Here is a 27,546-nt window from a genome sequence, read left to right as displayed (position 1 = left end):
ACTTTACGGACACTGTACAGGCACACAGCAGTGAGCAGGGCAGGCATGGCCCTCACAATGCATTCTGAGAATTGTTGTGTAGACTATAATATTTTCCTAATTATAACTTATTCTTAAAAGATCGATTTGAACATAGCCAACTTTTTGTTTCTATTATGCATAGCCTTCACCTGGACAGTTAATTTGCTGCAAAAGTAATTGCATTTGAAAACTAGAAACGAATTTCTTTCAGTTTATTTAGCTGTTTTGAACTCTGTGTAGTTTAGTCACGATCAAGAATTGACTGTAAGTAGTGATGTGTAACTAGTGACTTGTTCTGTGTTGTTCAGACCACTGTATTTTTAAAGTAATGATTGCCATTTATTGAGCAACTGTATATCAGTATAGCCAACTCGACAGTATGATTTCACAGTGTTTACAGTTCACAAATATGTTAATTTGTACAGAATTATCACTAATTTCTTGACGCTGCCAGTTGGGACATTATCTCCATTTACAGATGAGGAAATCGGCTTGAGTGCCCACTTAGCTCATGAGGGGGTAGAGGTTTGTCTAACTCCATAGTCTACATAATGACCTTTCCATCATCTCTCTGCTTTCAGTCTGTTTTGTTCAAATGTATTAATATTAATTCAGGAATCTTAATAATAATTCTAAGAGCTTTTCCTTCCCCAAACCTCTTCTTGACATAAGTAAGTCATATTTATATGCTGTTGTTTTTTTGTCCTGATTTTAGTCACTTTTAAAAAGTATTGCTTACTAACCAGAGATATATCAGATAAAGTATTTTAGTTGACTACTAATTAAGTGGCTTTATAGTTCTAAGATTCAGGAACAGATGTATCATCGTGTTTTGGTCACATTTGGTTTACAACTGTACAGCGTCAACAAAGATGTCAAGTCTGAATTGGCAATTTTGAAAGTGCATTTCCAGGCTATATGCATCAGCAGTGTAGCTGCTGCCTCTCACTTTGAGCTCCAACTTTGCCATAGGAGAGAGTCTTGCCAAGAAACAATGGGAGCTGTGTGTCTTCCTCCTTTCCCCGCCAGGCTCCGGTGCTTCGGCTGACATCATGTGTTGATGCCGATGGTATTGTTCTAATTGTGAGTGGAACTTCACGGAATGGAATGGAAGGATGTTTTCCTCAGCTATCCGTGTATGAAAGGCTGCTTCCTAGAGCTGGGTAAAGCATGGGCTGTCCCATGGAAATCTGACCCCTTTGGGACTCAAATTGAGTTATTTCAACAGCAACGCTCAGTTTGCTCTTGGCTTGCTCCCCCTTTTTGTCGTTGGAGTGTGAGATCAGTCGTACGTGTGTGTGTACAAATATATATGTTACGTGTCATGGAGAGCGAGGGTGTGCAAAACTAAGAATGGATCAAGAACAAGGAGACCGATGATATTTTGTCTTTGAAATAAGAGCCAGCACGTCTTCAGGAGCACCTGAGTGCTCCCCACGCAGAGTGCTACGTTGACTGCCACTGGTATTATCCCCTTACGCAGCTGGGGAAAGTGACTCTTGCAGAGATCAAATGAAATAGCCTGTCCCGGCTCAAACAGCTGGCTCCACCAAGGAAGAGGTGGAGCTGGGAACTTGAAGCCAGGTCTGTGCTGTTCTCTTAGCTGCCACACTCCCCTGCGTCAGGTCAGGAGATTAGAGGAGGGAGGTGGGTCGGTATGAGCAGGCAGGGAAGGGAGGGATGGACGAGCCCTGTGTCTAGCAGGTGGCTGACCACGAGGGTCTGGAGTCAGGGGGAAGGTGTGCCCCGGAGATGTAGGCTCGCGAGTGGTGGGCGTTTAGGGGATCACTGAGATCTTCCGTTGAGGGTGCGTTTATGCCGGGAGAGCATGCAGGGACTGGAGAAGAGTGTGAAGGCCGAGCCCTGGGGATACTCATCAAGGGGCCAGGGAAGGAGTGTTAGGGACAGAGGGGAGAGGAGAGTCCCAGGCGGGCGGGCACAGCCCTGCTGATTCTCGTTTCCTTCTTTGCTTCCCCCTGCCCCCCTGCTCCCGCCTCTGCTCCTTCCTTTTCCCAGGGCCAGGCACTGTTCTGGGTACTGAGGAAATGGCGCTGAATCAACCACAAAAATCCCTGCCCTTTGAAAACTCATTTTCTAGCTGGGAAAGACGAAACAATCAACAAAGTAGTGAGTCAGATGTGTACCATGGTGGATGGTGGTGAAATCCTGTGGAGGGTGCTGGGCCGGGCCTGGGAGAGGACAGCTGGAAAGAGGTGGTTAGGGACGCCCGTCCAGAGCTGGTGACCCCCGAGTGCAGCCCGTCCAGTGCTGCAGGAGCGCAGAGTAGGCCGGGGCTGGAAAGTGCCCCTGGGTTTCTGGTCTGTTCCATTTGGTGATTTATGCAGCCAGACTGTGTCGTCGGTGCTGGGGAATACGTGGCCAGAAAAAAGGTCAAAGGCCTCTGCCCTTTTGATGCTTGCCTTCCACTTCACAAAGGCAACGTGATGCCCTTTCTTTTTTAAAATTTTATTATTTTCATTTATTTATTTAAATTGGAGTGTGGTTGATTTACAGCGTTGTTTAGTTTCAGGTGTACAGCACAGTGATTCAGTTATACATACGTGTATATAATATATATATATATGTATTCTTTTTCAGATCCTTTCCCCTTATAGATTATTATAAAATGTTGAGTACAGTGTCGTGTGCTGTACAGTAGGTCCTTGTTGCCTCTCTGTTTTATATATAGTAGTGTGTACATGTTAATCCCGAGCTCCTAGTCTATCCCTCCTGGTGCTCTTGCTTTCTGATAGCTAATTCCTGGCACGGTGTCAGTGCTCTGAGTGTGGAATAATGATTACAGGAGTCCCAGGTGGAGGCCTGGCTGTCAGGAGGGACCACGCGGAGCCAGAGAGGCCTTGACAGGGCGTTTCCTGCTTCACTGGCCTCGGCCTGTAGCTGCAGAGTGGGTACATACAGCTGGTGGTCACAGAACCTTGGGGGAGGCCATTGGTCCCTTCTGTCCCAGAGGCCCGCTTATCCCTCTTAGGGGCAGATGGGTGTCTTGCATTTTCAGAATGTGATTCCGTGTATGTGTGACTCCCTGTGCTTTTCATTTCCAGCTTTGTAGTCAGCTGTAATGTGAACTTGCCGTAGACACCATTAGGCCACCTTTTATTGCAGGCCCAGAGTTGGCCACAGTTCCCCTAAATGGCCCATAAAGTGATATGCTGGCATTTCCTCAGGGCTAGTGATGACAGAGAGAGGGTGGGGAGGGGAGGGGGGAGAGAGACACGTGCTGCCTAAATATCTGACAGAGAACACTTCCAGGGAAACACTGGGAAAAATCTGTAGCGACATCTGTAAAGTACTTTCAGTTCCTTGGTGAAGGGGGGAAATAAGCAGCAGCAGTTGGTGTTGAGAAACTGGCTAAGTCTGTGGTTGGAAATTTGTATGCTGATGGTTTTAGCAAAGAAAAAGATCCGATTTCTGTGTTTTTAATATTTATCTTAGGATTTTCAGCCAAGAACAGAATAATCTGTGTTTTCTCAGAAGATCTTCTATATTCTCCAGACCTTTAAGTAGTAAATAAATGTTTTTGAATAATTTCAGATTTACTATCTGTCACATCCATATAGAGGTTGCCATATGGAAGGAGAAATGTCATGATTTTCTGTTATGTGGCCTCGATTTGAGTAGAATCCTCCATTTACTAAGGTCATGAATAATCCTCAGATTGTTACAGTTGAGATAGACTCTCTTTCCCTCACACTTACATTCCCTTTGATCCTCTGTCCTAGCGAATGGCCACCAGTGACAAGCTAACATCTCAAGAAGCCCGTTTCTCCTCCTTTACTTCTCACATCAGTTATTGCCCCCAGGTGGGCTTCCTCCTTATCCTCCAGGCCCGTGTCATGTCTCTCCCAGGCACCCCTAGGTTATTTCAGCAGCCTCTCGCCTGCCCGCTGCACTAGCAGACTCTTCCCAACGCAGCGTTCTCTCCATGTTGCCATTGGAAAGATCTTCTTGAAACCCCCATCTGAGCACAGACTGCCGTGCCTACAGTCCTCCACTCGTGTCCCTTTACCTGCCGCAGTTTCTCTACCTTTACAGGTGTTTCTTTTTCATCAGGTAAAATATTATGTCTCCCCTTTTACATTTTTCCTCCTGTATTGAGAATTCTGTGTTTTCTCTGGATTAGTCAAGAAAATTTTGTTGATCTTTGCTTTTGACACTTACATTAGGAAAGCATAGATTGTTCTGCCCATAGAGCACATTAGAATAGTGCGTTTGCTTTTGGAGTCCATGTACCTCTTCCTTCCTTTCTCTGTTTGAACTTCACTGGGCAGTAGTTTAATACAGAGGACCGTCAGGGCTCGACTTAGCTTATCAGCTTACTAACAATAGTAATTTGTTAAACATCTATTTGAGCACTTTATTGCTTACTATCTGTCAAGCAGACTTGGGGTAAAGTACCTGACATTTGTTATCCAGCCTTTCTGCAGCCCTTGAGGTTGAGATTATTGTCCTTATTCTACAGATAAAGAAAATGAAACCCAGACAGATTGACCTCCAGCTGATAGCCAGTGTATTTTTGGGCGAATTAGCAAACTCTCTTTCTGTATATTTATGTGCATCTTCTTCCCAGGTTCTTCAAAGACGTGTGTGGGGTGTGTGCATGCACACGGAACGCAGTGGTATATTTTAAATGGCTAAAGTTGTAAGAAGCTCTTTTAACAAGTGGGAGGATGAGGCAAGCCGGAGCCTTAACTGTTTGGGGAGAGAGTGCAAAGATAGAGAAGGAACAGAGCCTAATGTGAGTTGAGAGCAAGAGGGATTCATTTGGAGTTAACATTAGAAGGAGTATCAGGTGCACAAGAACAATCTGGTGAGTTTCTTAAAAATACAGATTCTTGGTCTCCGTGTCCTGAGACGATTCTGTGGTGGGAGGTGGGAGGTGGGATTTGTACTTTTGTAAAGTTTCGGAGATGATTCAGATGAACAGCTAGGCTTTGAAACTTGTATGTTTAACCCAAATTAAAGCTCTAACCAAGGGAATTTCAGAAAATTTTGGATGTAGAAATTAGGAGAAATCAAGAAATAGGCTTAAAGCGTTAGGAAGGGTATCATCAACCTGAATTTCCAATCTCGATAGACACCCAGCCAGAAAGAAGCATGGAATATTGTACAGCCCTAGAGGAAGAAATGAGGAGTGGGGTAGGGGGCTGAGAGTCCACACTTTTATTTAAAAAAAAGGAACTGAACTGTAACTGTACACTCTGTTAGTCATTTGTATACTTTAGATTTGTTCATAAGTTACTGAATGGGTGTCTACCCTTCACCTACTTTGTAGGGAAAAGGTGGCAGAGAGAAGTGAGGAACAGTATAATGTTATAAAGAACTCTATTTAATAAATGCCTTGATGACTTCAGCAAGAGAGACCACTGGTAAATTTCGGGCACCTTCTGTTTCTCCCGGTGGGGAATTTCTCTGTGGCAGTTCACCCTAGTTCCACAAACATTTACTGTGTCCGGTGCTATGCTAGCCATTAGGTATTCAGACACAAGAGACAGTGCTTGCCCTGGGACATGTTACAGCCTTGGTGGGAGAGATGGACCCTTGAACAGACACTTTCATTATACTGTGGGAACACTTGAAAAATGGTGGATGGAGCAGAATTTAAACATATTTAGACCATGGGACGTCCCTGGTTGTCCAGTGGTTAGGACTCCTCGCTTCCACTCGGAGTGCACGCTCGATCCCTGGTTGGGGAACTAAGAACTAAGATTCCTCATGCCGCACGGCACAGCCAAAAAAATATATGTGTATGTGTGTGTGTGTGTGTGTGTGTGTGTGTGTGTATACATATATATATATATATATGTACATTCAGGCCATAAAATTGGTAGACGTTGTGATTCACTGAATGTTAGGAGTCAGGAAGTCATAGGATGGGTCTGAGGTTTCTAGCGTGGATGAGGATGGAGTACCATTAACTCAGTCCAGAAATACAGCATTAGGAACATATTTGTGAGAGGTCAGGGGAAATCCGTTTCGTTCTCAGTATGCTTAACATGCCCCTTAAGATGTCCAAGTAGAGCAGAACAGAGCGGCGGGAATCAGACCTCTGATGTAGGGTTAAGACTAGGCTGTTCCACTCCCCAGCTGACGCTAGCACATTTCCCTAACCTACCTCTCAGTTTCCATGGGGATAGTAATAGTACTTACCGCACGGGGGTTGTGAACATTAAAAAAAGTCATGTATGTTCATTTAAACACTTATTGTGGTACTGAGCATATGATACGACCTCAGCACTACGTCAGGAACTCTTATTGTTGTGTGTGCAGCAGACAGTGTGAACTCAGGAGAGATCAGAGCTGGACATTCGGTTTTGGGAGTCGCTAACATACAGACTACAACAGTGACAGTGGTTGAGATTGCCTATAGAGAATGGAGCCCTGAAGAGTAGTAGTAGCAAGTAGGGGGTGGGCAAGAGAGGGTCAAGATCCAGATGAAAAGGGTGTGATTGTCTTGCATGTAGAGAATCGTGTGTACACGGTTTTGTGCCTTGTAGAGAAATTATTATTTAAGCCTTGTGATTGGAGGACAACAAGAAATATTTATGATCTTTTCAAAATCCACAGATTCAAACCCTTCATGTGGACTTTTTTGTAAAAAACAAACTTACTGTTGAATTCAATGGTAATAAAATCAGCCCGCCACCCCATGCCGGCCCGCCTTTGTAAACTACATGTCAGTACACTTTTTGTCTTCTCTGGGGGTATCTGAAGTGCAGCAGAGTGATGTTGGCACAGGTTGTTTGCTTGAGTAGAGTTGATACCTTATGATAACCTTTATCTCCATATATATTCATCAGTTCTCTTTTCTCTAGAGCCGTTAACACTTTGTTTTAATTGCTGCAGGAAATAAGACAGGTGAGATAAATATTTCTGGGGTCGCTGTTGGTTGGCCGGACTTTCCTTGCAGCCGAACCTCATACAGTTAACGAGGCAACAGTAGTTGATCCCATTGTTTTAACAGTGTTTAAGTTTTGATGAGAAGTATGTGGTATAATAAAGTTACATTTTCATTTAAGGAAGAAATGGTCCTGAGCAATGAAATAGATGCTGATTTCCAGTCTTCATTCGGGTTTATAAGAAGGACGTTTTCCTGATGTCTTAAAGGACAGTGTGTGACAATCTGACAGTTTTTGTCTCTCAAATCAGCTCTCGGACTGGAGCTAGAATACATTGTTAGATCATGTCTCTAAGTTTCCAGAGGAAGGTGTTAAAACTCAATTCATTGCCGTACCCATGCAGATAAAGTTTTGTATCAAAACAAGATATTTTAATTTTACATTAAATTTTAACTTATTTGAATGGATACTGTTATAAGTAAAAAAAAAACTATGGCATTGAATATCTTGGAGGAGGAGCTGATTAACCTTTTATTTTTTTATATTTCTTTCTTTTAAATTTATTTATTATTTATTTTTAGCTGCATTGGGCCTTCATTACTGTGTGCGGGCTTTCTCTAGTTGCCGCGAGCGGGGGCTACTCTGCATTGCGGTGCGCGGGCCTCTCATTGCGATGGCTTCTCTTGTTGCGGAGCACGGGCTCTAGGCACGCAGGCTTCAGTAGTTGTGGCACGTGGGCTCAGTAGTTGTGGCTCGTGGGCTCTAGAGTGCAAGCTCAGTAGTTGTGGTGCACGGGCTCAGTTGCTCCGCGGCATGTGGGATCTTCCCGGACCAGGGATCGAACCCGTTTCCCCTGCCTTGGCAAGTGGATTCTTAACCACTGCGCCACCAGGGCAGTCCCTGATTAGCCTTTTAAATGGTAGTTATTGATTATTTTGGAAATCATAGTGGGGGCATTTTTTTCTTCAGTTTTAGTAAGAGAAAAGAAAATATATATGAGGTAAAGGCATAGAATTAATGAGATAATGGTTAGCTATGTGGTTTTGAAAACACATGATTTAAAGAACTGTCTACAACCTGCTGCTATAGCTGTGGATTAATGTTTTTAAGTTGGTAATGGTTATTTTACTCCCCCCCATACGAATGAATAGTAATAAATACTGTCTTTTCAAAACAGTGGTCTCCTGCAAATTCTTGGCCAACTCTAACCCTCTCTCCAGTGGCACCCGTGTGTGTGTGTGTGTGTGTGTGTGTGTTCGTGTGTGTCTGTGTATGTACTGTCAATAAAGATGTACTATGTACTTCACTGCCTCAGCTGTAGAGGGCGAGGGAGCAACATGCAACATAAGCTATGCAAGGGAGTCCAGAGCCAGGAAGAAATACAAAGCTGACATTAGTAATTAATTAACTAACTGAGAAGCCCTCCTGTTAAAAGACAGGACATCAGTGAGCCCTGGGGAACGCCTCTCACTTAGCTGAGCAGGAGAGCCTGTTGGCAGGGCGGACGGGGGGAGTAAAAGCGCAGGGCTGGACACAGAGCAGTATCCTGGGTGCAGAGGGGAGCAGAGTAAGTTGTAGGCTGCAACCTATTAACTGTTTCCTGATTGATTTTTTTCTGGTATTTTAGTTTCCTAACTCTAGATAATAACCTTATTTATTTCTTGACTTGCCAGCTTTAAATAAAAGATATTGATTCTTGGATACAAAAAACGTTTATGCTTATTTATACCATATCCTTGCTGTTCTCTTCCATATTTCTTTTTTAAATAATTCATTTACTTATTTATTTTATTTTTGGCTGCATTGGGTCTTCGTTGCCGCATGCAGGCTTTTTCTAGTTGCGGTGAGCGGGGGCTACTCTTCTTTGTGGTGCGCGGGCTTCTCATTGCGGTGGCTTCTCTTGTTGCAGGGCACGGGCTCTAGGCGTGCGGGCTCAGTAGTTGTGGCTTGAGGGCTCTAGAGCACAGGCCCAGTAGTTGTAGCGCACGAGCTTAGTTGCTCCGCGGCATGTGGGATCTTCCCAGACCAGAGCTCAAACCCGTGTCCCCTGCATTGGCAGGCGGATTCTTAAGCACTGCGCCACCAGGGAAGCCCATTCCCTTCCATATTTATGTTACCTTTTTTACAGAGTTCTTCTCTATTGGTTATATTTGTCACTGTAAATATTAATAATACTTATATTGTTGGTGGTTTATATGTTCCCCAAGATATGTGCAATTTAACTTTCAATCTTAAATAAACTTATGTTTTTGAACAGAAGGAGAAAATGTACATTTAAATGCTGGGATAACAGAAAAAGAATTTATACGACTTTTGAAATGAGAAATAACACCTTTCTCTTTTTCAGGTTGAGCAAGTGAAGTTGCTCGACCGATTCAGTACGAGCAACAAGTCGTTAACAGGAACCCTGTATCTCACGGCCACACATCTGCTGTTTATAGACTCTCATCAGAAGGAAACCTGGGTAAGGAAGACCTCTGCTGTGCTGTTTACTGTAATTATATTATTGGACATGGTCTAGCTCATGTTTTATTCTGAATATGCACAAAAAATTGTAATCGTTGGCTATTTGTCTCAACCAAAAAATTTTCGAAGTCACGTGTTCACACCTACCCTCCTATTTTAATAAGACAGTGATGTCATTGTGGAGTGGCATTCTTTCTCGGTGATGAATTTTAAGCAAAGGCCAGAAATAACACTACAAGTTCCTGGGTGAAGAGGTAGGAGCACCGCAGTGCTGTGTAAAGGAGCTTGGTGCATTGGAAGAGCCAAAAGAAGGCTGTTGTCACCAGAACTTAGGGATGTGGCAAGGGACCTGAAATGAGGCTAGGGAGGCGGGAAATAACATGACTAGGTGGCTTTTTTTATTGTTTATTTATTTACTTTTTTTTTTGAACATCTTTATTGGAGTATAATCGCTTTACAGTGGTGTGTTAGTTTCTGCTGTACAACAAAGTAAATCAGCTATATGTATACATATATCCCCATATCTCCCCCCTCTTGCGTCTCCCTCCCACCCTCCCTATCCCACCCCTAGGTGGCTTTTTTTTATTGCTTTTTATTTTATTTTTATAAATAAAATTTTAGAAAAGCAATTTAAAAAGCCATCTAGTCATGTTATTTCCCACTTCCCTAGCCTCAAGTATTACTGATTTACAATGTTGTATTAATTTCTGCTGTAAAGCAAAGTGACTCAGTTACACACATATATATTCTTTTTCATATTCTTTTCCATTATGGTTTATCACAGGATATTGAATATAGTTCACTGTGCCATGCAGTAGGACCTTGTTGTTTATCCATCCTGTATATAATAGTTTGCATCTGCTAACCCCAAGCTCCCACTCCTTCCCTCCCCTTCCCCCTCCCCCTTGGCAACCACAGGTCTGTTCTCTATGTCTGTGAGTCTGTTTCTGTTTTGTAGATATGTTGATTTGTATCATATTTTAGATTCTACATATAAGTGATATGTGATATATTTGTCTTTCTCTTTGTGACTTACTTTGCTTAGTATGATAATCTCTAGGTCCGTCCATGTTGCTGCAAATGACATTACTTCATTCTTTTTATGGCTGGGTAATATTCCATTGTATATATGTACCACATCTTCTTTGTCCACTCGTCTGTCAATGGGCATTTAGGTTGCTTCCATGACCTGGCTATTGTAAATAGTGCTGTGGTAGACATTGGGGTGTGTGTTACCTTTTTGAATTAGTGGTTTCATCTTTTCTGGGTATATGCCTAAGAGTGGGATTGCTGGATCATATGATAACTATTTAATTGTTTTTTAATGGTCACTCCTCTGCCTTGTAGAAAGTGGCTTAGAGAGGGTCAAGAGTAGGTGTGGAGAGAGCATTCAGGAGGCTCTTTACAGTAATTCAGGTGGGAAACAGTGGGGACCTTGCAACTAGGGCCGTGACAGTGGAGATGGAGAGAAGGAGATGGTGCAGAGGTATTTAGGAGATGCCATTCTCGGGGTCTGATGGTGTGTGGAACATGTGCAGCGATGGGGAAGTATCAGGGTGTGTTTCCGGCTTGGGCATTTGGTCATTTAAAAGTTTAAGTTTGAGTGTGTAGCGTATAACCTCTGAGACTTTATTTGAAGAGGGCGTTTCTAACATTTACGCACTCTGGGAAGCGAGTAAGATACTTAGTGCTTGTTTATAATGATGGTCAAACGTTTTCTCATGCTGTAGATACTGCACCACCATATTGCCTTGGTGGAGAAACTAGCTCTCACGACTTCTGGATGCCCTCTTGTGATCCAGTGCAAGAACTTCCGGACTGTGCATTTCATTGTTCCCAGAGAAAGAGACTGCCACGATATTTACAACTCTTTGCTACAGCTGTCAAAACAAGGTACTGTTCTTCAGGGCCAAAGCTTACCTGCTCAAATGAGATGGATTATCTAAGATACTTTTAAAATATCTCATTATTGTTATTTTGTACTTTAAGTACTCTTAAGTCAAGGTCTTGTGCACTCTGTTCCAAAAAGTTTGGCCTAGAAATAATGAGAAACTTCTGATCTGAATTGTAAGAAGAAGGGGTAATAAGAAGGAAAGAAGGGGTAATAAGAAGGAAAGAAGGGATAATAAGAAGGAAAGAGCGAAACGTTTATAGTAGTACAGACTTGAAAAACCATAGATTTACGTGGATGTCTTTAAAGTTGATAAAACCAGTAGCACAGCTTTTTTTTTTTTTTTTTAAATGGTATCCCACAACTGAGAGCAATGACTTGGAAATTGATTCCTGAACGAGAAGTTAAGGACGGTCAGGCTCCTCTGGTAACAGTGGGACTAGTACATTTAATCTGAGGGAGTGGAGCCCGAGGGGGTGAGCAGAGGGAAGAGAGGGTGACCCCTGCTTTAGCAGAGGTGGCAGTGAGGGCGACATGGCCCTAGAGAGGAGTTGCATCACTGCTTACGCCCCTGAGATCTTACGCCCCTACGCCGACGTGCTGGACTCCACAGCTCTCTCTGGAGGCAAAGCGCACCGGTTCCTGAACGTTCCTTTGTGCTGAACACCTGGGTCGCAGTGACCTGGGAGCAGGTCCACACTCACTCTGCTCTCCTAACCCTGGAAGCCTGTGCTGTTGGTCCCACTGTCCCCAGGGCAGCCCTTACCGCGGGGATGGTTCTGTGACTTTGGAGCTTGGCCTTGTTCAGAAGCGGGTGCTCTCTGGAGCTCTGAGCAGCCTTTGACGATTTTGGTCCATGCTGTCCTGTTGGGGTGTATGCAGTCTCAGGTTCTGTGTGCCACCTCTAGCTTTCCATTAAAGCGCTGGGCTTCCATTTTACATCTCATTTGGGAAAAGTGGTGGGTGGGAAGGGTCTACTTGTATCTTTAAATTTTTACTTTTAAGAAAAGGAAATATTGCAGTAGAGTATTTAATGTATGAGTCTGTACTGTTTACTAGCTTTTGCCGATGGTGTAAATTGAATCTCGGATCATTATGTGTGCCTTTAGGTATAATCATCTGCATCAAAGAACTGAAAAATATTAAGTTCAAGTATGTTCAGGTATTAGCTATCTCTCTGAAGATTTTTTTAAAATGGAGGGATAAAACTGAAAAATTTCTTTCATTTGTAGTGTATTAGGTCCTATAAATTGCATTTGACATTCATGTGTTTTGTATACCACAGCAAAATATGAAGATCTCTATGCATTCTCTTATAATCCCAAACAAAATGATTCAGAAAGGCTGCGAGGTTGGCAGCTCGTCGACCTCGCTGAAGAGTATAAGAGGATGGGCGTGCCGAATTCCAACTGGCAGCTGTCCGACGCCAACCGCGACTACAAGGTAAGGGGCTCAGAAAACGTTGTCACCTGTTGGAGGGGCTCAGAAAACACACTGGAGGGGAGGGTCAGAGACCGTCATAGCAGTGACTTGTCTATGTACTGCCAAGTACTGTTCTTGCATTTAGTAAGTTTTAGTGGTTTTTAAAGGTGATTTGTAACCTCTTGGTTTTTGAACTATGAGTAGAATGGTTATATTTTATTTGATTTTTTACAGATTTGTGAAACTTATCCCAGAGAACTTTATGTTCCCCGAATAGCAAGCAAACCAATCATTGTTGGTAGTTCCAAGTTCCGGAGCAAGGGAAGGTTCCCAGTTCTTTCCTACTATCATCAAAATAAGGAGGTAGGAAGCTGTCTTTTGATTTTACAAATGGAGTGTAACCCCTCTTCAGATTGTGTCCAAAAGAACACTCATTTTTACATTTAGAGGTCATTGTTACAGTGTTGCCGATAGAGAAATGCTGGCTTTTCGCTTGATTACATTTTTGAAATTTTAAAACAAAATTATTTGAAACACAGAAACTTTCATACTTGTCATCTTCCTCCCCTCCCTCTCATCCTTTCCTTCCTTCCTCTAGTAGTGACTTGAAAATAACAGGATTTGTGAACAGATAGATTCTCCTTCCTTTCCTGTGCTTCTCTTTTGATCCTGCTTGTTTTGGGGGAAACCAGATAGTTCTGAAAAGCCAACTATTGAGAAAAGGGAGAGAGCCAAGGGTGTTTCAGGCTCCCATTTTAATAGTCAGCTCTTCAGATCAGAAGGATTTTTGCTGTATGAATAGGTGGAGGAGTCTTTTCACTGAGATTCTGTAATCGGGCTTGCCCGTCCCAGTACAATTTGCCTTTGTGGTCTCCACAGAAGGCCAGGAGGTACTGCATATTTAATGTCTTATACGCATGGGATCCTCATATAACTTTATAAGGTAGTCTCTGGGTATTATTCCCTGTACCTTTCAAATGGGGAAGCTGTGGTTCAGAGAGGGCGAATCATTTTCCTGTCCTCACAGCTGGTAACTTGAGGGATGGATGCCAGTTCTGACTCCCAGTCTTTTGTGGCCTGATTTTTTTCCTTGAGAAGGTTTTAGAATTTTCTTTTCCCCCAGTGTCCTGAAATTTCACAATGATTTCAGGCCTTGGCATGTTGTTTTAAATTCTACGTGGAAACTCAGAACTCAGTTGGGAAATTGCCCCTCTATTTCTTTGGTAGCTTCCTCTCTTATGTTAATTTTCTTTGTACTTTTGTGTGTGTATGTGGACAAGTGGGCTTCCTAGCATAAACTTTATATGCTAGGAAGTTAATACCCTCTAAATTCTCTCCTCTTTATCTCATTCTAGAAGATTCCCTCAACCTTATCTCCAGTCCATCTCCTGGCTCCTTTATTTTTGCTATAGGATTTTTTGTTGTTTTTTGATTTTGTTTTGCTTTCTGTTTTTGTTTTGTTTTTGTTTTTTTGGCTGTGCTGTGAGGCATGCGGGATCTTAGTTCCCTGACTTTTAAATAGATTGCACATTTGATTTTAACTGTGGGTTTTTTTCCTTTAAGCATGTCTTTGAGGTGTGTTTTAGACATCTTTGGATAATCTATTTCCTCTCTTTTTAAAACTAGGCTGCCATTTGTCGATGTAGTCAGCCACTGTCAGGATTCAGTGCCCGGTGCCTGGAGGATGAACACTTGCTTCAGGCCATCAGCAAAGCCAACCCAGCCAACCGCTACATGTATGTCATGGACACCAGGCCCAGAGTATGTGTCTTAAGTCTAGTATGGTCTGGCAGTTCACTTGTCTCTGCTAATTCAGTTAGTGGGAACTGATCACTTTGTCCATATTTAACATATCTGAATCCTAGTTGTAAATTAACCGAGGCTAATGATACTAAGGAAATCAATCTTTTAAAGGATACCAACTTAGGATACCAATTTCCCAATAACCCAGGTGGTGATTTCTTATGTCTTCTGATATATATACAAATTTAGGAAACCTGAATTTTATATTGGGACCTCTAGATGATATGTAAGCCTTATGTTATTGTGAAGAAATACTGAAAAGTGTGTGTTGTGAAAATTAGAAATTCTTATTACTTTTTTTGGTGGAATTTTTAATTGGCAAAACGCTGTTAAAATAATGGACTGTAATTTGGAATATTCAGGAAAATAAGGAAAATAGATAGTGAGCTAACTTAGGAAATATTGAACCAGGGAATTATAAATAGTGAACAGTAAATAGTTGTTCTGTTAGGTATCTATAATGTCAGGATAAATTTTTATCATTGTAACAAATGTTAGAATCCCTTTTTCTTTTTGTAAACACAGTTAAGCAACCAATTCATGTAAGATACGGAAACTAAAGTAATTAAAATCCTCAATGGTAATAGCTGACATTACTTTTAATTTTTATTATAGCATCGCATGCAGAGCTGGTGGGCTACACAAAAGGACATTGGCAGAATTATAGTGAGAATTTCTTCAAAAATCTGGAATGATGAGAAAATAAGAGAAAGCGATGGGAAAAAGCGAGTGAGCGACATAGAGCACAATTTTAGGCGGCTTTGTTGGAAGGAATGGTAGTTGTTTCAGAAGTAATTCTCATCATTATGCAGTTTCACAAAGATAATGGAGAAAACAGAAGATAAGATTAATTTGCATAAATTAACAAGTATTAAAAATTAGAAATTGATAATTTGATATTCTTTTGTTTTAAAAAAAAGACTTTCTTAGAATTCAAGGGTGTTGGTGACACCTCTTGTAAGAAAAATTTTGGTTTACTTCCTTGTATAATCTGGGTGGGTTAATTGCTTAGAACTACTTTTAGGTAATACTAGATATAAAAAGATGATTGTAACGTAAGACTTTCTGAACATGAGGTCTGAGGGTGATTTGTTTCTCAGGCCCTCATATCTCTTACTTATATAATTGACTCCTACACAGAGAATAGATCTTTCTTTGATTGGTTCGTTTTACTAGTTAAACTCAAGTGGTAATAATGTGGAAGCATTTAAACACCTAACTCTTGCCTTAGCCGTCACAGGTGCTGAATGACCAGGGGGTCAGTAGACGCAATTTAACTATACTTCTTACCAACCTGGGCCCCAATCCACTGCATGAAGAGCAACATTTTCTTCCAACTTAGGTTCTGTTTCATCCAAGTTCATAAGACTATTCAGCAAATTATCATGACGTACCATATGAAATCCTAGTCTGAAAGAATTAAACATGCCAAATCTTAACCTCTGATAGCATTTGATCTAATAACCAAAGACTGTGGGCCTATAGGCAGTCTTCTCTCCCTAGCAACTGGGCTGTTTTTGCCCCAGTTCTTGGAGATGTATCAGGCTAGCTCATCATATGCTGTGTCGTATAGGGTGTGGTCTTCCAGTAACCCTGAATATGGAGGACCTGGAACAATCTAGTGCATGTTTCAGATGTGATTTTTCAGGGTCCCTGTGGCTTTCTGAATGATTAAGTGCTCCAGGCTTGTTCTGAAGTCAATCTTCTAAGTTCATTCTGTAAAAACTCCCCAGCTCTGCTCAACACTGAATCATATAGGGTTTGGACAGGAGACATTTCTTTCTTTTTTTTAAATTTTAAAATATTACAAACATATGGAAAACTGACTAAATACATATGTGAATTAGTTTCATGAATTATATGTGGAGAACTTCTTATCTGATTCTTATATAGCAATCATTTTGTTACTTTATAGGATCCTTCTGTACTATGAATAACATATATGACACTTTTCACTTATTAAAAAATGGTAGTATATTCCGTTTAGATGAGTTCCTTTAAACTCTGCTAGCTAAATTGTGGTTTATTTAGTGTTTTCATGATGTTTTGGTAAACTAAAAGATAAAAGCAATTTGTCTCTAAATTTAAAATTTTAGCTGAATGCAATGGCCAACAGAGCAGCTGGAAAAGGTTATGAAAATGAAGACAACTATTCTAATATTAGATTTCAGTTTGTTGGAATTGAAAATATTCATGTCATGCGGTCCAGCCTTCAGAAATTATTGGAAGGTACGATTATTGCTTACCTTCTAGGCAGCTTTGTCCCATAGAAATGTAATGCTAGTCACATTATAAAATTTAAAATTATATAATTAAAAATTTTCTAGTAGTCACGTTCAGAAGAGTAAAAACCAGTTGAAATTAATTTTAATAATATACTTAACCTAATATATTAAAAACATGCTAACATGTAATCAGTGTAAAAAATTAGTAATGATATATTTTGCTTCTTTTCCTTTAAGTCCTAGAAATTGGCTAGTGTGTCTCTTATACTTACCTCTTACTGTGGGCTACCCACATTTCAAGTGTTTAATAGCTGTACTTCAGTAGCGGCTACTATATTTATTAGACAGTATAATTCTACTGGTTTTACAAAAAATTGCTATTGTTAGATATTCTTGATTAGTCAGTACAGTGAAGATTAATTTATGACAGTGTTCCATTTAAATATTAAGCTATCTTTCCAGTCTTGGTGTGGAACTTAAAAAACTGGAATCTCAGACTTTTTTTTTTTTTTTGCGGTATGCGGGCCCCTCACTGCTGTGGCCTCTCCCGTTCCGGAGCACAGGCTCTGGACGCGCAGGCTCAGCAGCCATGGCTCGCGGGCCCAGCCGCTCCGTGGCATGTGGGATCTTCCCGGACCCGGGCACGAACCCATGTCCCCTGCATTGGCAGGTGGACTCTCAACCACTGGACCACCAGGGAAACCCCTCAGACTATTTTTAGTTACACATTTGTGTTGAAAATTTTTTTAAAAAGGGTATTGGAGCAATTTTTCTTTTTAAGCATGAGGAATGACAGAAAAATGTACCTAAAACTCCATTATTGAGCTTTTAATAGCATGTGTTCATGTATAAAGAGTCCTGCCTGTTTATTTTGTCCTCTTCTCTTCTTCCCCACCTCGCTCCCCAGGGGTCTCTTGAATAGAAGTGGGCACTCAAGCTCCTTTCTAACTGAAATGTCTTTCCCTTTGCAGTCAATGGTACCAAAGGGCTTTCCGTCAGTGATTTCTACTCGGGCCTGGAGAACGCAGGATGGCTGCGCCACATCAAAGCCGTTATGGACGCTGCAATCTTCTTAGCCAAAGTAACCCTTCTTCACTCATGTTTGATCTGGGCTTTCACTGGTTGGGAAGGAATGGATTTATTCTGTTGGGTGCTGGTATCCTTTCCTGCCAGATAACTTTTATTATGTTTTACCTCTTTAATGAGGTTCACTTTAATTTGAACCTTGAAAATATCACGTCGCACTTAATGTAGGAACTTCAAAAGAAATTCCCCAACACATTGAAACAGCATTTTTGTCTGTGCTTTTTGTTTGTTCGCTTTGTGTTTTGTCCGGTTCCTTGGAGATTATGCTGTGACAACATAATCATTGTGATCCTAGCTCTTCTTTATGATACAATACCTGCTACTTTGGTTTTTGAGTAAATAGCACTTACTGATTTACCTAAACTGGATTTTGCTAGAATCGAAGTGTGTGGTCTTTCTTTTCAGGCAATAATGGTTGAAAATGCGAGTGTGTTGGTACATTGCTCTGATGGCTGGGACAGGACTTCCCAGGTCTGTTCCCTGGGCTCTCTCTTATTGGATCCCTACTACAGGACAATCAGAGGATTCATGGTAAGGACTTGTTTGGCCAGACCACTGGTCTCAAATAGGAGTGATTTTATCCCCCTCCAGGTGTCATCTTGATTGTTACAACTAAAGGAAAGAGTGTGCCTGGGATCCAGCTGGCGGAGGCCAGCTGCTAATAACCTATAATTCACAGGACGGTCCCTACAACAGAGGATTACCTGGCCCAAAATGTCAGTACTGCTGAGGTCGAGAAACTCTGAGTTAGATTAATTTCCACTTGTGCCATCTCTTTGACAAAAAGTTTTAGATTAAAAGGGTTTTTTTTTTCCCCGTAAAATGTTGCAATAGAAATATTCAGTATTTCTCCCTCATTTTTATCTAACAAATGTAAATATTGTAGTAAGACAAGACATAGATAAGAGTACTTATAAACTATATTCTAGAGGAAACTTTCTATTTAGTGCACCTTCACTTGTTAGTTGTAACTACACTTTAGGGAGCATGTTTTAAACCTAAAGGTGCGATTTCTAGTTGAGCAGATTCCCTGCTTTGTGGCGCCGAAGCCCTGGCTCCTGGGTTTTGTGTGCTTTTTAATGCACGAGCATGGTCAGATTAACTCCTGTTTTCACAGTTTGTTTTAACTCAGGGCAGGTAAAATAAATGAAGAGCTGGTAGGCAGTTTTTATTAGTTTAGAATTATGAAGCACAGTGCTGTCTTAAAGCAGGGGAAGGTTTAACGCAGCCAGACCCCTTTCAGAACCGTTGTTTTCGTGGTGCCGGCATGTTGCATCTGGGACAGGTCAAATGCAAGGGCTTCTAATAAAGTAAGGTTCCGCTGGCCTTGGGCGTGTGAGATAGGGGTGTTTCCCTGGCCACGTTTGGCTTTCACTGTCTGCCGGGCGTCCAGATGAAAGCGTGCAGTAAGTGACCGGCGACCGTGTGGGAGCCTCGCAGGCTAGAGGAACGGTGAGGACTAAAGCGTGGCTCCTGCAGGTGACTGCAGCCGGCGGGTGATGGGTAGGGTGCAGGCTGTGTGAGGGGTGAGGCTGGCACAGAAGAACGGGGTGGGCTAGGGCCCCGAGGAGGAGAAGTCTGGCAGGCATCTGGACGTCCCCCTGCTGGGGGGTGAGAGCTAGCAACAGGCTTTTTTTTTTTTTTTTTTTTTTGCGGTACGCGGGCCTCTCACTGCTGTGGCCTCTCCCGTTGCGGAGCACAGGCTCCGGACACGCAGGCTCAGCGGCCATGGTTCACGGGCCCAGCCGCTCCGCGGCATGTGGGATCTTCCCGGACCGGGGCACGAACCCGTGTCCCCTGCATCGGCAGGCGGACCCTCAACCACTGCGCCACCAGGGAAGCCCAGCAACAGGCTTTAAACGCGGGAAACGGGAACATGCTCAGAGCTCATCTTTTTAAAAAGATGGTGTCTGGAATGCAGAGCGGTGGGAATGGAGGCTAGGAGACCCGCATAGAAGCCGATAGGATGACTTAGGAGAGAAAAGAGGGCCAGAACTAAGGCAGTGCCCCGCGGATGGAGGAGTGGGCGACGGGCCCCTCCAGGGAGGGCGAGACAGCGGAGTAAGCGTTTTTCGCGGACTGGGTGTGGGTGGGGGAGAAGACGCCTCTTCTCGGATTGCTTCCAGGCTCTGCGCTCAGTTGCCAGGATGGACTGTGCTGAGAGAAGCGACGGAGTGAGTTGAGTGAGAACGGTGTTGAGTTAAGTTTCAGACGTGGGTGTGTGGCAGGATGGCAAAGGTCCCACGGTAGAAGCCGAGGCTACAGCCCAGACCACGTGCCCGAGGTTGCCGGGTGGTGGGGAAGCTGGGATTTGAGCCCGTGCACTGTGACCCCAGAATCTGCATCTTTACCCACACGTGCCATGGCCTTCTGGAGAGATTTAAGACAAAGTCAGAGGAGCTAAAAGTGGCAATTTTGACATTGAAAAGAATGTACTTGGTGATTATATAACGAAATTAGAAAGTATAGTAAATACTAAGAAGATAATGTTGTTTAGATTAGACCGAAAATAATTAGAAACCTATTATTTCAGTAGAGTTGTAACAGAAAAGAGTGCACTCAGGAGGTTGCATATCAACATTTGAATTTGAATATAAACTTTTCATTGGTTTCTTTACCATCCTTTTTTTTTAAAAAGTATTACAGAAGTAACGTACAAGTAAGCCAAAAGGTTTAAACATCCACCCCAGTTTGCCACCCAGTAACCACTGGTAACCTTCTGATTTTCATTTTCCTAACCTTTTTTCTGTGCATATATCATCATACATACAAAAAATGTAAATGCAATAGTGTTTTATAACATACAATTTTCACTTAAAATGTAATAAATGCAACTGAAGTAAATTTAAGTCACAAGACCTACTGTATTTCTTTTTATGTATCATTTTCACTCCTTGTTAAGCCAGCCTCTCACCCAGGTTCTTGCTGTCTTTTGCCTGTAATTTAAAAAATTTCATTTTGTTTGCCACCATAAGTGAAAAGTGTAAATGCTGTTTTTAAGATAATAGGATTTAATCCACTCTAAACAAAAAAAGAATTGTGGTTACAAAATGGATTTTACTTTTTCTCATTAAGGTTTTAATAGAAAAAGATTGGATCTCCTTTGGACATAAATATTCGGAGAGGTGAGTCACAGTTATACATTTAGGCACTTGGTAAAGTTAGTAGAACTAATTTAGAGTACCTGAATGTTCCTGTTCTTCATGAACTCCCATGTTTGATGGGAGGTGAGAGTGGTGTTTTTTTGTATGAAGCCCGATTTAATTCTTTTTCTGTCATTTTTTTCAAGTCTGATACTTTTGTTAATTTTCATAGCAGTTTATTACCTTCCATTTTGTCTGCATTGTAGTAGTTAGAATGTAACAGACCTGTTAAAATTGTGGTTGAAAAACTCATAGGTGTAAATTGTTTCAATAAAAACATGACAGTTTTTTTTTTTAAATGCCAATGTAACAATGTTTTACGATTTTTTTTGGCGGTGGGGGGGGGGGATATGTATTTAAATTTAACAATACCCGAACAGTTGACCTCTTTCAGTGGCATTTTCAAAAGCTTGTACTTTCTGGGGGGTTAGGTGTGGCCATTTGGATGGTGACCCAAAGGAAGTTTCACCGGTGTTCACTCAGTTCTTGGAATGTGTGTGGCATTTGACTGAACAGTTTCCACAAGCCTTCGAATTCAATGAAGCGTTTCTTCTTCAGATCCATGAACATATTCATTCATGCCAATTTGGAAACTTTATTGGAAATTGTCAGAAGGAAAGAGAAGAACTCAAGTAAGACAGTTGATTGAAATGGGCTTTCTTCTTTCCTATTTAGCTGAGGTCTAACATAAATCATAGTTGAACTTAAACTATCTTGACAGTATGATATAGAACTGGGTCTTATTGTAAAGATTTTATTGTCTGTTTTTCTGAAGCTGAGTATGCTCTGAGTACCCCTCACACTCTCGGGTTAATAGTTAAAATTTGTTTTGAAGTGTAGCATACATACAGAAAAGCATGTACAGTGGAAGTGTGAAGAATTCAGAGGTGAGGCTAGACTGTGAATAGGAGTAAAAACTAAAACTTAACTCTCCATGGGAAATGACTGCCTGCTGTATAAAAGTGAGCGTTAGCGTCTCTGGGAAGATCTTCGTGTTTTTCTCATCCCATTAGGTTAAAGGAGAAGACGTACTCCCTGTGGCCGTTTCTGTTGGACGACCAGGAGAAGTACTTCAATCCTCTCTACAGTTCCACGTCTCAGAAACTGGCAGTTTTGGAGCCAAATACAGTATCTTTCAATTTCAAGTAAGCCGGCATTATTGAAGTATTTATACTCAATTTTTCTCCAACACAATTTATTGAAGTATTTTTTTTTCTTTTTTTGTCATAAAGGTTTTGGAGAAACATGTACCACCAATTTGATCGAACATTGCATCCTAGGCAGTCTGTGTTTAATATAATTATGAATATGAATGAGCAAAATAAGCAGTTACAGAAAGATGTTAAAGACTTAGAATCTGTAAGTATTCTGAAGTCTCTGATGTAATATATTTGGAATATTAAGTTAGTTTATTTCCTTACTTGGTGCTCTCAGTGTAAATGTAGTGTACGTATCAATAGAAATCTTGTAAGTACTCATGGTTGCTTCAAAATCAGGTCTCCTCTGCTTTGAACAAGTTAGTTTAAATCGCTTTCTCTGAATTTTAAAATGTATTGAACTATTTGAAGTATGATATATAGAGAAATAGAGATATAATAAGTATCAGGCTATTCACCAGCTGGCCTTGTGAGGTTTTAAGATTTACGGTGTTTGATTCAGACCTTTCATGTCTCTGTTTGAAGGGAAGACACATTATCGATCTATTTGCAGACCCTGTGAGCCCTACTGAGTCTTCCCCACTACACTTGCTGCGCTGAATCTGGTGTTAGTCATTCCTGTGCCTATTTTTATACTTCCTCTATATATGTTTATATCCACAAACAATTTATAGTATTGTTGCATATGGTTTGAAATATTATTTTTTATTATATATTGAAAAAAGAAAGTAGTTACGTATAAGATGTAGAGGGCAACAAATAACATGAATGCCCAGGTGCCCTTCACTCTGCTTAAGAAACCACGTTTTAAAGCTATACGAAGGCTGTCACACTGTCACGCTTCACTTTGCTCTACATTGTTTTGAAATTTATCCACGTTGATACACGTAGCTTTAATTCATCTGTTTTATCAGTAGCTACTGTATCATATTCTCTTGTGTGACTGTATCACAGTCCATCAGTTCAGCTATGCTAGACATTTCAGTTATTTGCAGTTTCGGATTTCCATGACGAGTGAAGTTGAATTTTTCCCTTTCTGCGAATGGCCTATTCAAACCACGTTTCTGTTGGCGTATTTGCCTTTTTCTTACTGATTTATAAGAATTCTTTATATACCACACACTAATTCTTATTTAGTTAAATGTATCACCAGTGGCTTTGTCCAGTCTTTTCTTATCTTTTCCATTTTCTTTATGGTATGTTTCATATAGTTACTGTGAATTTTAATATAGTCAAATTGCTCAGTCTTTATGTTTTATGCCTTTTTATATATCTTGTTTAAGAAGTCCTTCTCCACCCTAAGACGTTTCTTTACCATTATATGTAACAAAAAGGATCAGTAAGTCCATGTTTTAAGAAATCCTGGCCAATTGTTATAACTCAGTGAGACTATCCTGTCTGCCTCTCAGACAGGAGTGTTGCTGGTCACCTCTCAGATAAGGAGGTCATGACTGCCTGAGTGACCTGTAGGAGAGGCAAGCCCAAGATATAGACGGTACAAGAAGGTTGTCTGGAGATCAGTCCAAGGATCTAGAGAGGAACTAGAGTGGAACTCTGCCAAAGAATCCTTTTAAAATCTCTTAAAATCAAAAAAATTCTGTTGTATTCTATAGCCTGTCGTGCTCACCTACCAAACCATTGTAGGAAAACCACATAAGAAAGCTCTTCAGGCCGTCACACCTTCAACTAAATGAGTGTGTGTTTGTTACATTATATAGCTGTGATTTCAGGGTGACTGTCTCACATATATATTTCTCTCATTATAAAGTGTTTACTTTTTATAGTTTCTAGGAAATGTATGTGCTTTTCAGATATGAAGGCCTAGTGATCTTCTGTCAAATATGTTTTCCATCGCAAAAGTTGTACACAGTTGGGATTCTCAACCATGTCTCACCTACACTAGATTTTAATTTTTTGAGATTTAATTTTGCATCGTACATAAAGAGAACATGTGCAGAAGCTCGATTTTTGTGTACTTTCATCTAACATATATTGAACCTGTAGCGGGTACAGTTTGTAATTTTTTTTCAAATTTGGATTTGTTTCTAGCAAATTAAGCAACATAAAAATAAGCAGACAGATGGAGTTCTCACCAAGGAATTGTTAAATTCAGTTCGTCCTGAATCACCTGCCCTCAAAACCTCCTTGTGTCTCAAGGAGCAGACTCTGCTGCCTGTGAATGATGCTCTCCGAACTATAGAGGGCAGCAACCCCGCAGATAACCGCTACAGCGAGTACGCGGACGAGTTTTCCAAAGCGGAGCCTGCTGTGGTCAGCTCGGAGTATGGCGTGGCCAGAATGACGTGTTAGGCTCAGAGAGAGTTTTCTGGCTGCCTGCGGTGCGAGAAGTGGATTATCGTGAGGATGGTCTGTGTGCGTGACCCAAGCAATTTGCCTAGTGATGACCTTAGAGTTTACCAGTAGGTTGATAGTTGAAGTCAGGATGCTAAGTGCTCTTGTGAGAGAGAGAAGGCAGTTTAGCTGCATTTCTAGCAAGAAATGAATGACCTTCAGCTCTTTAAGAAGCAGGTGGAACTGGCCAGTTTACTGCAGATGCAGTTTGTACTGTACACTAGTGAACTGACATGTCTATGATTTACATGTTAATTACAGTCAAATAGGAATAGCCTTCCATAAGTATGATTTGACTGCCAGAAAACAAAACTGACAGTGGTCCCTTACTTAATAATTGACATGGCATGTACTTTCAAGTGTAGCTATGTAACTATGAATATTTGCAAATTTTGCCTATTAGTGGTGTTTATTGTTGAAATGCCATGAAAAATATTTCTAAGGAAGCCTTAAAGTCTCAGTTTATTCATTACACCACTCTTGAGTTTTAGAGCCTAGAGCAAGGTGGTTGGTTGTGTGTTTCCCTTGGTCGGTCCGGTTGTGTCTGTGAGCAGCTGCCCTGGCCCCCGCAGGAGCTGCACGCTGCAGTGCCCCTGTGGAAACAACACGGTGGTCGAAGGACACTGCCAAGCCCATGTTTGGCTGGTCCCACTTTCGTGGTCAAAATTAACGAAACCGACGGTTTTGTTCTGCTTATAATTTGTTTAGTGCTGCATTTGACGACTTATTATTTACGACTTACCCTGTTGATTTCTTGTATATGTGTAAGCACGTTTGACTGTCCTTTATGAATGGATTACTGCATCCTGTTGGTTCTTGTTCTGTGGTTGGCTTTATTCCTTTGATAAGTATGGAAGTTTACGAAGCTAAAGCCCTAAACTGTTCTTAGAGACAATAGTACATATATGTATATTTTTAAACTGTTTTCTCTCTCAGTGAATTGTTCTTCCTAGAAGAAACTTTCAATTTACCCAAGAATTTTGGGGTCAAAAAAAGGGAATACGGATAGTTTAGATTTTGCTTGGTTGCATGAGTTTTTCTCTGGGAAACATTTTTTTCTTCTCTGTTAACATGGAAGAAAAAAGAAAAAAAGGAAAATTAAGGCTAGCCTAATACAAAGTTAATGTTTAACAAAAAAACTTAAATGCTAGGAAGAGTTTCATTTTGCCACGTTATTGATAACTTTATTCTCTGTACTAGTACATATTATTAAAGCACCAAAAAAAAAAATAGAAAAGAAAGAAAGAAAATGACTTTCAGTTGACGGTATCACCCAGCTGGCTTTAAAATGGACAGTTTAACATGGGTGGCACAAGATATGATTGAAGGGTACTAGGAAATCTGCATAGGATCCCTTATGCTTCTTTTTATTACACCTACATCTGTTATATTAATTTTGAACATAAATAACTTTTTCAAATGGAAAAAAAGGCTTTATTGTATGAGCTTATCCTATTTATTTTTCCAATGCTTTTCTGTAATGCATTATGTAATAAGAAAAATACTTCTTTTTAAACAGTGACGGAAATGCACTATAAAGTAGAGTTTGTGATTTAGCCATGTCTATTTCCATATTTAAGCACTGGGACGAGAAACTTAAGCCTTGTGACCACAAAGGGAAGCTATTGTGCCTTGTTACTTGGTTCCAGTGATTGATTGTGGTTTTAGCATCTTCCACGGCAGACTTCTTACATTCACCTCTTCGGTTTATTATCTTAATCTTCAGTTTGAGGCATATATATATGTGTGTTTATATGCTCACACCTGGGCTGAGAAACCAGCTAACATCCTAAGTGACCTACAGGGTATATGTTGGCAAAAAGTAGTTGTGTATATGTTTTATAAGATTGCATTTGTGTTCAGTGTGTTTGGGATTGTATAGCATGTACGTTATTACATACATTGTTTAAAGGTAATTAAATGTTCATGTTTTACATTGAATTATTTTTTTTTTTTTTTTGAAAAAACAAATGGGATCCAGTTGTGGTGGGGTTTTTTCTCCCTCATGTAAGCAAATGGACCTGCACATGACACCAGTCATCACAGTATAAGGTTTGAGCAGTTAATTTTTCAAAAGGGGATGTTGATAAATAATCATTATTATATACAGAAGTAATTACCAAAATATTAAAAGAAGCATAGTGCGCTAAAAGGTTCAGCAGATATAGTTGATAATGTCCCTACATTTTCTGTGTGATCCTGTCACTTCCTGCTGTCATATCAGTATTTTATTGTGTCCTTCTCAACTTGTTGATAGAAGGTGGTATCCAACGAATTTGTACGTTTAAGGTGCAGTGTCTCTCCAGAGACAGGCCTGGATGTGATCAGACACAGGAAGTTGCCTGGCAGAGAGGAGTGTGACTTTATTTGGGGGTGTTTTGAACAAGTTGCTTAGGCTAGAAGTAGCTTGGGGAATCATGGCTAAATAAAGATGGCTGGAAGACCTCTTTTTTTAAAAAAAAGTTATTTGGTGGGGTAGCAGGGCAGGGGGTAGTGTCAGGTTAACATCTTTTAAGCTCATTATTTTGGGGGCAGTTTTAGGTTCACAGCAAAATTGGAGGGGAGGTGCAGAGATTTCCTTATATACCCCTGCCCCACACACGCATAGCTTCCCCCATTATTAACATCACCCACCAGATGGTACATTTGTTAAAATCAATGGACCTATACTGACACATCATAATCACCCAAAGTCCATAGTTTACCTTAGGGTTCACTCTTGGTGTTGTATATTCTGTGGGTTTGGACAAATGTATAATGACCTTTACGTATCGTACAGAGTATTTTCACTGTCTTAAAAATCCTCTGTGCTCCACCATCCTTCCCCTTCCCCAACCCCGTGGCAACCACTGATCTTTTTACTGTCTCCATAGTTTTACCATTTCCAGAATGTCATACAGCAGGAATCATACAGTAAGTAACCTCTCAGATTGGTTACAGATTCTCTCACTTAGTCATATACATTTAAGGTTCTTCCATGTTTTTTCGTGGCTTGGTAACTCATTTCGTTTTAGCTCTGAATAATATTCCATTGTCCGGGTGGACCACAGTTTATTTATCCATTCACCTATCGTAGGACATTTGGGTTGCTTCCAAGTTTTAGCAGTTATGAATAAAGCTGCT

The 27,546-nt window shown here is 40.9% G+C and overlaps 1 protein-coding gene across 3 annotated transcripts in view; it reads left to right on the top strand.

Moving 5' to 3' along the window:
* MTMR6 (myotubularin related protein 6) overlaps positions 1 to 26,352 on the top strand; it is a 28,228-nt gene extending 1,876 nt beyond the window's left edge. Inside the window, exons 2-15 of one of the 3 annotated variants that reach the window (XM_082859181.1) lie at positions 9,226 to 9,342; positions 11,075 to 11,237; positions 12,521 to 12,678; positions 12,892 to 13,020; positions 14,284 to 14,418; positions 15,076 to 15,126; positions 16,557 to 16,689; positions 17,657 to 17,766; positions 18,177 to 18,302; positions 20,847 to 20,896; positions 21,346 to 21,546; positions 21,928 to 22,059; positions 22,147 to 22,273; positions 24,121 to 26,352. In XM_082859181.1, coding sequence (XP_082715307.1) covers positions 9,226 to 9,342; positions 11,075 to 11,237; positions 12,521 to 12,678; positions 12,892 to 13,020; positions 14,284 to 14,418; positions 15,076 to 15,126; positions 16,557 to 16,689; positions 17,657 to 17,766; positions 18,177 to 18,302; positions 20,847 to 20,896; positions 21,346 to 21,546; positions 21,928 to 22,059; positions 22,147 to 22,273; positions 24,121 to 24,381 — 1,893 coding nt within the window. In that variant the 3' untranslated portion in view covers positions 24,382 to 26,352. Of the gene's footprint in view, positions 1 to 9,225; positions 9,343 to 11,074; positions 11,238 to 12,520; positions 12,679 to 12,891; positions 13,021 to 14,283; positions 14,419 to 15,075; positions 15,190 to 16,556; positions 16,690 to 17,656; positions 17,767 to 18,176; positions 18,303 to 20,846; positions 20,897 to 21,345; positions 21,547 to 21,927; positions 22,060 to 22,146; positions 22,274 to 24,120 lie in introns of all 3 variants that reach the window. The other 2 variants (XM_082859180.1, XM_082859182.1) reach the window with 2 other exon arrangements.
* Positions 26,353 to 27,546: the final 1,194 nt, after the last annotated feature.

The sequence above is a fragment of the Leucopleurus acutus genome (genome assembly GCF_964270905.1).
Source record: "Leucopleurus acutus genome assembly, chromosome: 18".
Taxonomy (NCBI): domain Eukaryota; kingdom Metazoa; phylum Chordata; class Mammalia; order Artiodactyla; family Delphinidae; genus Leucopleurus; species Leucopleurus acutus.
Note: the sequence above shows the minus strand (reverse complement) of the source record. Positions and strands in the feature narration are given on the sequence as shown.